General features: G+C 35.5%; 1 protein-coding gene across 1 annotated transcript in view; it reads right to left on the bottom strand.

Annotated features, from left to right (window-relative positions):
• LOC105222741 (uncharacterized) overlaps positions 1-16,960 on the bottom strand; it is a 72,446-nt gene that overhangs the window by 22,862 nt on the left and 32,624 nt on the right. The window contains exon 3 of the mRNA XM_049456850.1: positions 8,413-8,598. Coding sequence (XP_049312807.1) covers positions 8,413-8,598 — 186 coding nt within the window. The remainder of the gene's footprint in view (positions 1-8,412; positions 8,599-16,960) is intronic.

Below are 16,960 nucleotides of genomic sequence, written 5' to 3'. Positions count from 1 at the left end.
GTATAACCTATCAAAGGGTGGGACCAAGTCCACCTTTCAAAATCATTTAAGCTACATATGCCGTTTCCTACTTTGATGCTCTCAAACTACAATTTTGTATCTTACTTTTTGGCTTAGTTAAATCACTTTTTAATCCTTCGATTATGACATTTTGTGGTCATGGCAATAGTCCGATTTCGTCCGTCTACAATATCAACTTGCTCTGAGTTCCAACGAATACGTGTTCCAAGATTCATCAAGATCAAGATCTGAATTTTCACTCAGGTCTTCGCTACAGGCAGGCAGACGGACAAGCAGACATCCGGAATTCAGTTCTTTTCGTCAACATGATTCTTTTGATATATACAAATTATAAATCTATATCTATCTCTATTAGTTATTATAACTATTATAGACCGAATTACTTATAATAAATAAAAATAAAAAATAAGATCCGAAAGCATAATAAATAAAAACGATTCGTATCACAAAGTTGGCAAATTAATATCAACCTAGAACCTGTTCTGAAGCCAATGTTACCGGCGGTAATTGAAACCAGTCAGAATAGCAGTACCATACCAATTCATCATCACTCCACGACACAGAGAGTCGGACAATCAAAGAACAATGCAGTCGCAGTAATCACGACTAGGGCAGCTGCAGCAAAAACAAAAGCAGTACCAAGTTGGCGTGGCACTAAACACTAGTATTCTCGAATGTCTTAACAAGAAGTAGAAGCAGCAGTGGGGAAAGGTATTTGTTGTAGTTGGCGTGAAAGGCTTCTTGTTCGCAAGCTGCGGCTCGAATGCGGAAGCTGTGTGTGGTTTGTTCGTGAGTTTCAGGTTGTGGTTGCATGTTATGTACCATACCACTTACGTAAAGATATAAATATACATATGTACATAAATATTATAGTTACGAGTTGCGAAGTAATGTCTTGTATGCGGTTAAAGTTGCTGTCTGCTGATTGCCTGATTACTTAGTTGACTTAATTCTTACTTAGAAGTGTTATTAAGAAATCTCAAGTGTAGTTGCTAAACTAGGTTACATAAAGATTACCAGCTGATTTCATTTCTTTCATAATTTGATAAACATTTTATGCGCGCTTACTACGAGTATAATTATATTGTTATTTCCTTTTTTAAATTCTTTTTAATCTCCGACCTTAAAGTGGCAGCGGGTATTTGATATGGAATGGAATTTCGAAATATATACATATGTACATAAATATAGTTTGTAAGAAATTAGGTCGAGTGATAGTAACATTTATATGACCGTTTTACTTTTGAGATTTATTTTGGAGTGGGATGCAAAATTTACTAGGAACACACTGGGCAAAAGGTTTTATTGCTCAAATTAAGAGGGGAGATCTATTAAAAATTGGATTCGATCATGTAGAGATTATTGGTCAGTATGATCCAACATAAATAATTGTTGCCAGAATGACATGTTTCTCTGGACTAGTAATGTCGGGACACGGTATGTAGAAACCTATTCTGGGTTGGGTAACCTTAAATATCAACAAGTTCCTGATCTGCGACGGATGTGAAGTTTAAACTTTTATATTGGCTATTGCACATATGAGGCTTCAACATTTTCCCATTTTTCTGGCAATTGGTGGATTCTATCCCAAAAAAACTGCACCGACTTGGCAGCCAGGAAGCCAATGTCTAATGTCCGATGGTACTCAACACCCGCGCCGTTAGTTCCGCTTTCTCCAGACTGGATAAGGAGCAAAGCAAATAGCTCTGGTCGTGAACGACGGCAAGACGTCCTGTCATCAAACAAACAGTCGTCGCACTTGCGACTTGGCTCCCACGTAACTGTTGTCAGTCATAACTTCGAAGTCGTTGATAATTTCGTCTATCTTGGAACGAGTATTAACAAAAAGTCAATGTCAGCCTCGAAATCCAACTCAAAATAACTCTTGCCAACAGATGCAGTAGGCAATTGAGAAGTAAAGTCCTCTCTCGACGAACAAAGGACGATGACAACATCTGATGAGTCGACGTTATTAATTTTTGAGAGAAAGGTTCTGCGGAAGATTTATGTACGAGCGGCTACGCTGGCTAGGTCATGTCGTCCGAATGAATGAAAACATTCCGGCTTTGAAAGTATTCGACAAAGTACCCGCCGGCAGAAGCAGAGGAAAAGAAAGACCTCTACTTCATTGGAGAGATCAGAGAAGGACCTGGCTGTACTTGGTATCTCGCAATTACGCCAAATTGCGGAAAGAAGAAACGACTGGCGCGGGGTTGCAATCTCGGCTATAACCGCGTAAGCGGTGTCTACGCCAATAAAGAAGAGGAGGTTCTGATGTCAAGCGTATTTCAGTGAGGACGTTTTGCATCGATCTGAAAGATAGGTGGGTCAGGTAAATCCAGGTGGGCCGTTGTTTTTCAAAAAACAACAGGAGGAAAATTGTTACTTCATTTCTAATCGCTAATATCGTCCATTTTTCGACACGCCCGCTTCAATTTAATGAGTTGTTGTCGCTAATATTCCCAAGTAATGGTTTTACTCAAGTTTAGAAGATCATAATATAGCAGCCTTTCTGATCTCATTAAATATAAAATTACAATTCAGCTTTACTGTTGATTTGGCTGATAGATAAGATTTCACATATGACTTTTTACGTTTGAAGATGTCGCATTGGATCCACTTTTTCTTTGCCAGTCACAATCCGATTCGAAACGACTTCTTTTTGTAGCGTTCAAGTAGCATTTTTGAAAAGCAAATTCGTTTTTAACGTCTCTTGGCTTCAATTCATATCCAATTTCATCACTTTTGAATATTTCCGGCAACTTTCCTGGTTGATTGAGTGATTCGGAGCGATTCCACGAACTCTTCTTCTGTTTGACAACAATCTTAATCGAGTAATGCCTATACCCTTTTTAGGTCAGAACATTCTTCGTCTTCCAAACCAAAATCACCACTTATAAATCATGCAAACCACCTTTGGCATACTCACTTAGCTAAATCATATTCATTATAAGGTTCCATCAAAATTAGACGACTTTCTGCAGAGGTTTTTTTAATTTTATCAGACACAAAGTTTGACGAAACATGAACTTTTGACTATATAGAAATTCAGTAACCTCTAGTGGACCTAATGTGCCGAAGCTTTGGCCTAATTTGAAGTTCGAGCGCCGGTCAATCAGTTGAAAGTACAATGTAATGCGAAAAGCGCGGAAAAGCTGAGAGATTCAACACAAAGAGATAAACATAACATACGTACGAATCGACAGATCTTTACGAAGGCCTACTTTCCCTCCACTAAATATACGACTTTGTTAGCGAACAAAACGGCTAATTAAATCTACTTTGTGGCATATGAGTATATACTATATATCTATGAGCACACAATGCAGTTGGACATGTATGCACCTATGTACATATGTATGTATGTACCATAATACACATGTATGGATCAGCGACTACGCTGCCACATGTACATACATATACTTTTAGCTGGTCATATACTACAGTAAATGCACAAATGTTGCATGCAACATAATGCGCAACATGACTTTCTGCCATTACTTGTAGCTCTGCTTGACCAGCAACAACAAATTGCCGTCTTCTGATGCGTAAGACGATTCGCTTTTCTTTTGTGTTTATCATTGTCTAGTTTTTTTCTTCCTCATTGCGCAAGCGTAAACGTCACTGGGGTCTTTCTTCTCTTTTCTCGGCAACGTTGGTTTTCATAACTATTCAGCCGACTTTCTTTCCTTCATCTATGCGACTGCTGCATAAACAACGGCAGCTCATATTTCTTTTTCAATGTCCATTCATCCTACTATGCTCATAATGTGCAAAAAGCATATGTATGTACATATATTTGATATGTAGATGCGTGTGGCACAATACAATTTAAGTTTTATTGACCATGTCAGTTTGCATGGTTCATAGATCGCAAATTCGACAAATGAGCGCAAAATAAAAAATTGAAAAAACTGCTTCGTTAGTGCGAATACTTAATTACACAGTACTACATTAGGGTGTGATATTTTCCATAGAAGATACAATATTTGGGACTAGAGACTGATGATGCATAATTTAATGTTATTAAGGTGTTAAAGGAGCTCACACAAAAACTCGAAATAGCGTGCTCAAATTTGAAGAAATCGATAATTTTAAAAAGATAAGTAAAATCGTCATACAATTTTTGAAAACCAGTCTTGAAGTCAGATCTTCCCTCAAAGTATTTCTCATATAGATAGCTTGGCATGTTTAAGAAAGTTCTTATATAGGTTAAACCAAAAATCATTTATAAAATCTGGTCAAATTTGACTCAGACTGGTCTATTTTTTTATTGTCTTATTAAATTCTACAATATTTCTAAAATATTGTCCTAAATTTTCAAGTTGACCTGAGTAATAGTTTCGGAGATACAGCCTTGAGAACTTATGAACTCGAGGCTAGCTAGGCTAAGTTCGCCGTCTTTAAACGCGTTTTTCGCGAAACTGTTCGAAGTCGGTTGGCAAGATTTCTCGAGAACTACTCAACTTCATGAAATTTGACACAGGTCTTTGATAAACAATTCTTAAAGACTTGAAGGAAGAATTTTTTTCGATTACAACTATTTGAAAAAAAATTTCGAGAAATTTTCTGTTTTTTGTAAAAATATCCAATTTTCAGTTTTTTTTCTTTCGTCCATGTTCTAGTTTTTAACTAAAACACCTATTTTTTCAGTTTAGATGATCCTGTAAGGAGTTATTCTGCCAACGCTGTCGCATTTTGTTTTCCAAGGGGTCACCGGAAATGGCGTGACAGTGACCGAGTTTAAAATATTTTTTCAAAAAAATTCAGGATTTCTTTGTTAATAGTGTATGTTTCTAACAATATAAAATTTTGATAAAATATTATATATAGAGTTTTGTTTAAAACAGAGCTGTTTTTACCCGAGGAAACCATTTATGGTAACCCCTTAAAGCTGTACATGAAAACCAAATCAAAAGCGAAGTGGATATCGACATCTTTTATGGGTGGACTGAACTTATTATGGTCGAAACCAAAAAAGCCAAAATTTTCTTAAGCCACTAAAGGCCAACATAGCCGAGGCTTAAACAAATGAATGAAAAATTGGATTAACAATTGGCGAACAAGTTTTGATCCAGGGCTTATTTTGAAGGCGGTTTTAGAGATTTGTATTAATGAAAAGACATTTTTTTTTTCAAAATTTAATCGTATATTAAAATCATCTGAGTACCCAGTCATTTGTAATAGAAGAACATGAAAAAGCAGACGAGTTGACCTTCTATGGGGCAGCTGGGAACACAATTCTCCTAAGCTGCCCAAAACCATCTAGCTCCTACAAGGCAATGCACACTAATGCCGGATGAGATGGAGTATATTCCACGGCCCCTAATGCTTAAGACAAAGATTAGACAGATCCACAGACTTGAATAAGACATAATTTTGGTTACCACCCGGGAGTACAATGAGCCTAATGAAGACCCTCCCTTTCCAACCAACCAATCAAAGCGCTCACCCTAATACTGCTACAGTAGTGCATTTGAAAGCATATATAGTTAAAAGCGCATCATATTTTTCCTCTAAAAAAGCTGTATAAAGCAGAAGCGTTGATCTCAATTACGTGATCGCCAATAAGGAAAACTTTTTTAGTTTTCTCTCTCCACTTCTATGTACACATATACATATATTTAACTTTTTTAATTACATACTATATGTATGGTATGTCTAGCAGCAGAAAACGAAATAAAGCGGGAAGATAAGCGTAATAGAAATATTAATTGTGTTAATGTCATAAAAGTCAGTGTGCTGAAGACGTGCAGTTGAGACGGTCAAAAAATTAGTTTACAGATGTAATCGTAACCATTTCTTGTTTTGTATGTCAAAGCGTGGCAAAATAAATTCGACTACGCGACTATGTAATTGTTATTCAAAATGGAATTTATGATTTTTTACATTTACATAATGAGGCTAAAACATGTTGATATGCATTATAGGAAAAAAATTACAGTTAAATCAATACAAAAAATCAGAAATTCATGTAAACAGTTAGAAAAAGCTTTTTACTTTTATAATTATACCTAAAACTCATTTAAAATCGCATGTTTACACGTTTTAATTAAGAAGTATAGAAGCTTTAAAAGCCGCATATGCTAGATGGAAGAGCAATTCTGAGTTCTATTGCAAAATAACTACTACCACAGTTGACGAAATTACAGAAGTTGGCATGTGTATATAACCGATGCGAAATGATGGTAAAGAGGTGACCTCCTAGCTTTGGTGTCATCAAAGCAGGGTCATAAGCGTTCAGAAATAGATGGTCATAGGGGAAAATCTACCCATGGCACTTTTAGCAATAAAGATGGCATTATCACAAAAATATACTAGAGATCGTAGATCGTTGAGAAAAGGTTCAAAATATCAAAAGTGGTAAACGAAACTGAGAGGACTCCACTCTGGACCTACAAATCTACACCCTCAATGGTATAGGGGCAAAGGCACTACAGGAAACTCTAGCGAAAAAATCTGTGGCCGCCAAACCAATAGAGCTGGAGCACTTATTCGCTTTGAGCCCACACACATTACAAGAGATGATACAGAAGGAGAATAGGGTTTTGTAAAAATCGTAGAGTAAGACTTTTAATTTTAAATTTCGCGAGTAAACCCATCCGTCGAAGTTTTTTTTCTAAGTTGGTATGATTGTCAGTGATATGTGTGACAAATTTCTTATCGAAATAATCATTAGTATTTAATATACACATGTCTCGCTGAAGTATATAAAGTGCATTTCGGCGATTTTTACTATGAGTGAAATTATTCAACAAAGAAATTCCATTATATTTTGTATGCGGAATCAAATTGTGCCTAAATGTTCACAATGTTGAAAAATTCCTTCGGTGATAATTGTTTGTCGCGAGCAATTTCTTTTTAATGATACAAATAATTCAAAGGTCGAAAATGTGTTGGCGACGAACCACGTCCAGGATGGCCATCAATATCAACTGATGATCAACATGTTAATAAAACAAGAAAAAACGTTAACTTCGGATACACCGAAGCTAATATACCATTCCCAGGTGCATTTCTTTTACTAATTACGTGTCTAGCTTGTGTGGAAGCTATATGCTATAGTAATTCGATCTGAACAATATCTTCTGATATTATATTATTTTTGCTAAATAATAACTCATACCAAATTTCGTGAAGATATATCGTTAAATGACGAAGTTTCCCATGCAAGCATTTGATTCCGATCATTCAGTTTGTATGGTAGCTATATGTTATAGTGCTCCGATATCGGCAGTTCCGACAAATGAGCAGCTCCTTAAAGAGAAAATAACGTTTACAAAATTTCAAAACGCTATCTTAAAAACTGAGGGAGGACAGACAGACAGACGGACATGTCTAAATCGACTCAGCTCAACATGCTGATCATTCATATATACTTTATAGGGTCTCCGACGCTTCCTTCTGGATGTTACAAACTTCGTGACAAACTTAATATACCCTGTTCAGGGTATAATAAAGGAATAAGTACTTGAAAATCGATGGTTAACAGTCAGTCAGGATTAGCGAAAACCATTTTGAAAGATCATTTTGGCCTGAAAAAGGAAAAGCATGATTGGTTCCAAAATCAATAAATTTTTCGAAAAACAGCGTCGCGTTATCGTCTGTGAAACAATGCTTCCCCACTACCAGGATGTCGTCATGGATGGCCGACAACTCTTGGTTTTGGCACCATGATAATGCACCGTCGCATACTGCATTGATTCTTCGTGAGTTTTTCAAGGGAGACGACATAGATTTTCAAAAATAAATTAAGAATTTTAAAATTATGACAAAGTCTTCCTATTTTTTGCTCATATGTAATGGTATATGAATGGATGTGATAAAAAGAGGAACGATAGGTCGCAGTACATTTCTCAACTTTAATCTACCCTACACAATTTCTGACTGTAAATTATTATACAATCAGCCGGTTAATATAATCTATTTATACATATGTAAGTATATGTAGTTTTCGAGAGAAAAGTTCTGCGAAAGATTTATGGTCATTTGCGCGTTGGCCACGGCGAATATCGCATTCGATGGAACGATGAGCTGTACGAGATATACGACGACATTGACATAGTTCAGCGAATTAAAAGACAGCGGCTACGCTGGCTAGGTCATGTTGTCCGAATGGATGAAAACACTCCAGCTCTGAAAGTATTCGACGCAGTACCCGCCGAGGGAAGCAGAGGAAGAGGAAGACCTCCACTCCGGTGGAAGGACCAAGTGGAGAAGGACCTGGCCTCGCTTGGAATATCCAATTGGCGCCACGTAGCGAAGAGAAGAAACGACTGGCGCGCTGTTGTTGACTCGGTGTCTACGCCAGTAAAGAAGAAGAAGAAGTATATTCGGAACGAGCTATTTCTATCAAACCCGCACCAATAAATTAATTTAGAAGAGACTAACCTTTGCATTCCAATTTGTTTTGCCGTTCGAGATGTGTTTACCGCAAACATTGTTATTCTCTCGAGTAGTATTATTATTGTTGTTGTTGCTATTGCTGTTACTATTGTTTACACCGTTGGCACTGCCTGACTTTGACGATTTTTCGCCTGAGCTGCTCTTGCCATCCGCGCTTGATTTCTGCTTACTCTAAAACGAGAAATAAAAAGTGAAAATTTCAATTCTGAATTCAAATTTCATAGAAAATGTTTACTTTGTATATAATATATTGTTTTTGTACGCTCATATTGTACGAGTATGAATAATTAACTAAGCTGCAAACACTCTTAAGAGTGGAAATAAAAGTAAAAGTGAATGTGTTAATTAAAATCGTTTAATTGCTAGGTGCACAGATAACCAAGTAATTAACCGTTGCAGAGATTACGGTACACAATTGCCCTGCGGGAGTTAATATATGCAAACATATGTATGTATGAGTGCACACGGGTAAAAAAAAGCTATAAACATATTTAGTACTGCAGCGAGTAAAGATTATAAGTAATAAGAGTAATGATAGCTTAGCAAGCTGACGAGTGTGGCCACGCATGCGCCTGCGCAACAAACATAAAGGCTTTATTGTTGGATGAGACTCAAGCTTGAGCATCACCAACCGAAAGAGGAAATGTGTAGAAAAGAAGTTGTTAATTGGAGTACAAATAACGGTTGCTACTGACCACGAAATATTTTCTGGGGCATCCAATCTCATGGACAAGTACAACAAAAGCCACTGATGACTTTTTGAAGGAAATAAATGAATAATATAAAATTGTGACAACATGCTCGTAGTAATAAAAATCTTAAGTCGATATTTTCCATATTGCGATTATTTCTTATCTGTGTGTATAAGCGTATAAACATTTTCTTGCTGCTAATATAAAAATTATATTAGTTTATTAATTGAATTCAAAGCAAAACGATTATTTAAAAATACGTATACGAGCACAGAAATATTCATACTACTAATATGAGCAAAAAATAGTAAGACTTTGCTCATAATTTTAAAACAATTTATTTAGTTTTTAAAATCTATGTTTCCCTCAGAAAATAGCATCCCTTGGACCAACACACTTGTGCCAACGTTTTTTCCAATCCACGAAATAATTGTTAAAGACAATTTCCGGAATAATCCTTTAATGCGCGTAGCGATTAACGTTTAATGTCTTCAATTGACTTAAAACGTTTTCCCCGGAGCGGTCGTTTGACTTTGCTGAATAGCTAGAAGTCTTACGTTAAATCAGGCGAATACGGTGGTTGCGGTACGATATTGTTTGAAAATTTGGCGAAAAACTCACGGAGAATCAATGCAGTATGCGACAGAGCATTATCGTGGTGCAAAAACCAAGAGTTTTTGGCCCATAATTCGAGCCTCTTTTTACTCATAACTTCGCGCAAATGACGCTTATCACTCAAATAGAATTCCTTGTTGACAGTTTGGCTGGTCGGAAGGACTTCAGAGTGCGCCACACCTCGATAATCGAGAAACGAAAACTGTTATAACTTTTTTTGACCTGCTTAGGCGTGGTTTTTTCGGCTACGGCTCACTTTTGCCACGATATACGGCCGATTGATCCTCCATTTCTAAGTCGTAAGCAAGGATCCAAGACTCATTGTCAGTAATAATACGTTTCATGATATGGTAGTCGGAAAGCATTGTTCCGCAGACTTTCATTTAGTGATTTTGGAACCAATCGTGCTTTTACTTTTCTTAGGTACAAATGATCTTTCAAAATGGTTTTCCTGATCCTTCCAATATTCTAACAATGCCAATAAGATCTCTGACTGTTAATGGTCGATTTTCATGCATCAATTCCTTTACTTTATTGACGTGTTTATCATCAGAACTTGGTTCGTTAACGAGTCCTTGACGCTCGTTGAATAATTTTAGCAATCAAAAACACTTGCTCGCAACAAACAATTATCACCGAATTCCTTCTCCAACATTCTGAACGTTTCGACACCTGAAATTTTATTCCGCATACAAAATTTTAAGGAACTTATTTTTTGAATAATTTCACTCATCGTAAAAATTGCCGAATGCACTTTATTATTTCAGAAAGACAAGCAAATACTATATTAAACACTAATGTTGATTTTGATATGACATTTGGCACAGATGTCATTGACAGTCATTACAACCCAGAAAAAAAGTATTTCGGCGAATGGGTTTTCACGTGAAATTCAAATTAAAGAGTCTTACTATTTTTTGCTCACAGTATTTTCACTTGAAATACAAGTGTTCTCAAAGGAGTGGCCATTGTAACAGCAAAAATGTTGTCAAATATTACCCTATAATGGTTTCTCGTGAATTAAGGATAATTCCCAGTTAAAAAATTATTTCGGAGTTCTGATAAAATTCAAGAAAATGCAATCTTATAGATAATTTGAACTAAAACGCATTACCAAAAAAAAGGTCAATAAATTAATCAAATCTAAATTGGAACTAGCCAAAATGGTTGCATGTTAGATTCATACTCACTCTTATCTCAAAACATTTGCGCGTGTCAACGCGTGTTAAAAACAATGTAACGACCTAACACCGTCCAGATACAGGAAAAAATAAAAAACAACAATAAGAGCAATGTGTACCACACTTTTGCAGACAAACTAACGGTGCACCATTTAAAAGCAACAAATAAACAAAATGGGCACGCGTTCCAAGACACACACATACAAAAGTGTGACACTCTGTTTGTTTGTGGAGCTTTCGTTTTTCATGAAGTAAAGATTTTTTTTATTTTTCAACTAAAAAATTCAGTTGAAATATGCTCGTGGTCATTTTGGTTTAAAACTGTTGACACACTTCACTTGTGGTATTTCACTTCTTTGACGCTTTGTTGACACTTTGCTGCGTTGACATGATTTCTTTGCGTGACATTTGTGCGTCGCAGTGTATTCTAATTATGTTAATTACATTTATGAACTGTTAAAACGAGTTTTTAACACCTTCAGTACATTAATTATGACCGCTTTGAGTAGCTGACTCAAGCTATCCTAGATTATTAAATTATTTTTTGAAGGTGTTCTGATTTTTTATGTAAATATTGGAGTAAATAAAAAGTAAGTGCTAAATGAAATCTAGAATATTTAAATGCTTCGAATTTTCAAACAAAGGTAAAGTTGAATATATATTGAAGAACTTAATAAGTATGTATGTAGTTATATATATGAAGTATAAAGCACACACCTTAGGAAAATATCATAATGGTTATAAGTATTTGAAAAAATTTAAATTAAGTAAAATTTTCTTTGGAAGAATTGGTCTACTTAGTTAAATTATTAAAAGTACATTTAATTATATGAATATAACCACTTTATGTATCAATTTCTGAATTGCCATATTGTCAAAATATATGTTTCATTACCACGTCCAATTTTTTTTTCGATATACAGAAAAAATTAGACCGGGAACATCATAAGTCAAAGAAGTTTTTTCAAAATAACCCAGATGAGTGGATTGCGACAGATCTTTATAATTTGTGTGTTTTTGGCATATACTCGTATTTGTTTACGATGCGAAAAGTCGCTGGCCACTTGCCTGAAGCGAGTAATCGATAAATATCTGTTAATTATAATAACATTAAAAAATTTAAAGAAACAGTACTTGAAACCGTCGTGTTGGCATCAGAGAGGTGGAGATGATCTCTGTATGTCGTGTGGATCAACTCCACACATTTTGTATAAAATTTTAGGTATGAAGTGTATCAACGTTAGACTCGTACAAAAAACCTGAATCTTTTGCAAAAACGACAACGACTGGGAGTCATAAAATAAATGCAGAGAAAGTAGCTCCTGATAAGGTATGGCGAATTTATGAATATCACGTCGAAACTGTGCAACAACAATGCGAAAGGCGTCCCAAAAATTAACTGAAGCCAACTCAAGAAGTGTATGGAAAATTGGATTAAGCTTTTATATGCTAGTATTGGCTCAGGAGCCTATTTCGAAGGCGATGATAAAATATTGAAGAAATGGTTTAGGTTAAGTTGTAGGTCTGATCCTCACACCAATTATCCCTTTTGACAACTGTGAAAGCTGGTGTTTATGGCGTCCAAACCTGTTAGATTTGGATTAACGAAGCATTTGAGACGTCCACAAAAATGTTAAAGCGGTATTATAAATTCCAGCCAATTCACTAGGTTTGCCGAAGATATATCTAACGAGATATTTTAACTTCAAGCTGGGGATAGATGGAAATTAATTAAGAAAGTACCTGGGTGATTACCTTCCTCCATACAGCTTAAATAATTAACAGTAGGTCAGCAGACCTTTAACGTTCAACTCTGGCCCAGAAAGAACCCGCAGACGCACAATATCTATTTTTTTCAGAAGGGATATTCGTTGAAGCAGAGCAGCAGTAGAGGACACAGCATCAGTATGTCATTCTCAATAAAATTGCGTCAAAAACTGAACAACTCATACAATTTTGACTGAACTTTTTGAACAAGCTTAGGGAGGGTGCTCTTGGTATAAAATGTATCCAAGCATCTAGATAGTGTAAATAAGCTTAATCTCTAAACATTCTCTGCGATTTTTTTTCTACTTCTTCCAAATTTTAATATTAGTGAAAAAGAATTTCCTTTTCTACTTTTTTTTAAATAAAACACATGATATGCAAATAATGAAATGTAATGATTTCTGCCTGCTACTATATACATATTTTTGTGTATATACTAATATTTTCATTCAATTTAATTCAACTGTCATCATTACGTCAAAGCAATCAAGATTTGCATCAATTTCTCATACTCCTCCTAATAGCTATGTGAGTAAAAAATCGTCGCCAACGTTTTTCATGACAAAAATTAAAGTGTAATAAAGATAGAGAAACAGAGAACTTAATGAAGAAGGCAATTAATTCACATGTGCAATTATTTGCTATGCAATAAAAATAAAAAAAAAAATTGTTAAAAAACTTGATTTTCGTAAATTTGGTGGGGAATTCGCAACAATTAACTGTATTGTGCAATAAAGTGTGGGGGTAATTAAATACCGTAAATAACCCTAAATATGTCACCATTGTAGTAATGTATTACCAAAAACCGTTATAATAATAATATTTGTCACATTTAAATTTCAATACGAAAATATTGCTAAGCTTTTAAGGATTTTACTGTGAGAAAGGCAATCAAAAACAAAAAATCGGAATGTATGCATATGTATAAGTATGAAAATACGTAACTCCAAAATATATACAAATCCAAGCAAATGCCTAAAGCTAATGAATATACAACAACAATATGTGAGTATGTAATTATATGTTGCTGCGATTGCTAGTTGTTGAAATGGCAAGGCCGATAAAAATATCAATCGTCTCTTGGTGCGCAGCAACAAAACAAAGCAACAAAATGATAATTGACACAGTTAAATACAAACAGCAACAATTTAAATAAATGCACAGAATATAAAATATATGTATTGTTGGTGCGATATAACATAAGTATTTGTTTGTACATTTGTTAGTAAATTTGCTTGTGCCTAATTATCTCAAGCAATAAGTGATGCCGCAAACATTTACAATGTCATTAACGATGGCGTTGCAACAATTCATTTAAGTTGTATTTAAATGTTTTATGGCTGTATTTATGTCTACTTAATTTGTGGTTTGTTAAATGTCGTTGGCTTTGATCACTTGGTTTCAATCCTCATAAAAACTTTTGTCTGTATTCTGTAAATGTTTAACTGGTCCGAAGATCTTAGTCGGATGTTGTGACCTTTTTTAAAGAAGAAGCACATTACTTAGATTTTTATTCGATAGATATATTTACGAGTATATACATATTACGATGGAAATTGTAATGAAATTCCCTGGGTAAATGATATTTCAATAAAATGTATTTGGCTAAGTTGGTAGGACTGTCTTTAATTACTAAGCCAAATACGAGCGTGACCTGTGAACTGGTTTGTTTACAGCAGCTACTTAAGTCGGTACAACTCAAATCGCAACGCACTCGATTCTTGCAATGGATACAATTATCGATCAAAAAATGTCTCAAACTTTGTATTCCAACCAAATACAAAGCCTTCAAAGACGGTCGAGATATCGTTAAAGAAATGCCTCATTCTGGACAACGAAAATATAAAAAAGTGAAGCATATTGACGTTGAGCAACACCAAAAGCTCCGGCAGGATCGTGAAGAACCTCTCCGAACCGTTTGATATTAAACGAGGGTTCAAACAAGGCGAGACTCTTTCATTTGACCTCTTCAATCTACTGCTGGAGAAAATAATTCGAACTCCAAAGCTAACCATCTTCTATAAGATTGTATAGCTGCGAAAGATTCATGGTCCTTTGCATGTTGGCCACGGCAAATATCGCATTCGATGGAACGATGAGCTGTATAAGATATACATACAAAGACATTGACATAGTTCAGCAAATTAAAAGAAAGATAGGTCATGTTATCCGAATGGACGAAAACACTTTAGCTCTGAAAGTAATCAACGCAGTACCCGGCGGGAACAGCAGAGAAAGGGGAAGACCTCCACTCCATTGGAAAGACCAGGAGGAGAGTGACCTGGCTTCGCTTGGAGTCTCCAATTGGCAGTAGCAGCCATCATCAACGCTAATGCTGAAGGTTAAAACAATTTTAACAGCACCAACACAGTATTATAGTCGAAATGCTGCAGCGAACTATCGAAAATTGGCGTACACTGGTGGAGATATGCAAACGGAACCGCAGTGGCTATTGGTAGACATTTTATTCAAGGCATAAATTTCATAAAATTATCTGCATAACCAAAAACCAAAACACATTTTGGCCGAATTTTGAGCGTTTCATTACATTTTAACATCACGTCGTTCTGGCTGGCAAGGCCTTTATATTGTAGAATCTTAAAAGAAAGTGAAAATTTATTTCCCAAATAATTAAACAGAAAGGAAAAGTGGTGACAACTAAACAAAAGAATACAAAGTAAATGTGTATTTCCTTACTCTCACTATTTTACAGTATGAAAGGGAAACAGCTAAATAGACAAACAGCTCCCACACAAATCAACCAAGCATTCTTTGAAGACACCAAAAACAAAAAGTAATGAACAAATATGCACATTTATTTATTTACCAAAATGTAGAAATGTTTATAATTTTTGGGAAAGGTAAACTCATTTGGAGCACATATGAGTTACATACATATGCAGTAAAAGTCAAAGAAAGGCAAGTGAATGTTTATCTCGACTTAGACGTCGTGACGTTGCCATTTTTTCGGTCATTACTGCTACTCTGCTACTACATATTTCTTCGACCCAGCCACAAACAGTTGATGATGAAAAAGTAAAATAAGCAAATCATCTAGTCATAAATAAATCGTATTTTTATGCTAATGAGTTTATATTGAAAATTGAAAGTTCACCCGCCCGCAGGAAAGCATACTCATTAATTTTTTAAGCTTTAACTTCTTGTTTTTATTTATTTATTTACTTTTTCATTCATTTTTTGTTTTTTTTTTTTTTAAGTTTTTTTGCGCAGAAAAATGTAATTTATCTGCGTTCATTGTAGCAGTATGTTTTTAGCCGACAACATTTTTATTGTTATTGCGTGCGAAACTAGATCAACTGGTTGGATATTTATTCACGCAGCGTGTTGTGGCCACTGTAACCGCTAAAGTGTACACACGCCTCTAATGCATTTGCACACGCTCGCATAATTTTGTACGTACAAATGTTTTCATGCGGTTACAATTATGCATGCTTCGTCGTATATGTATATACATCTGTATGTATGTACCTATATGCAGGCATACATTTTAATGAATTTATGTTTTAACACAAGAAACATTCGTCTGTGCGTTTTTGCACTCAATTAAATGGAATTGCATTCGGTACACAAAATTTGCAATAAATTTCGGCACAGATTCGCAAAGATCGATAAGATATGCTAAAAATAATTTTGCAAACAAAATTCAGCAATATTTTTCAAAGTAATTCATTATATAATGGATGATCCAAGTAGAGGTACTTTTTTCAATAGCATTTTTTGACAGATTACGCGTTCGTCATATCAAGCTGTCAACGTAATTGGCCTACTGAGCGTACTATTCACAAGACCATCACTCATCTTGAGGCCCAGCATGCTTTATTGGATAACATTCGACTGAATAGAGGACATCCAGGACGCTGTGAAGAAAATATAGAAGCCGTAGCGAAGAATGTATACAAAGACCGTGGAGAATCGATTCACCGCCGTTCGCAGCAACTCGGACTAACGTAAGGAACGAGTTGGCGCATTTTCGTCGAGATCTCAAATTGAAAGCGTACAAAATACTTGTGCAAGAAGCTCGACCTTCTCAAACGACATCGCTTTTCTCTATAGGTTCTTGGAAAGTTCCAAGATGATCCAACGTTTTCTATTAAAATTTTGTTCAGCGATGAGGCTCATTTCTGGCTCAATGGGTATGTGAACGCGCAAAATTGTCGCATTTGGGACGAAGAGAAACCTGAAGAGATACAAGAGCTGCCATTTTTCGAAATTTTGTTTCAACAAGATGGCGGCACTTCCTACACATCGCATCAATTT

The sequence above is a fragment of the Bactrocera dorsalis genome, chromosome 4 (assembly GCF_023373825.1).
Source record: "Bactrocera dorsalis isolate Fly_Bdor chromosome 4, ASM2337382v1, whole genome shotgun sequence".
Classification (NCBI taxonomy): Eukaryota; Metazoa; Arthropoda; class Insecta; order Diptera; family Tephritidae; genus Bactrocera; species Bactrocera dorsalis.
Note: the sequence above shows the minus strand (reverse complement) of the source record. Positions and strands in the feature narration are given on the sequence as shown.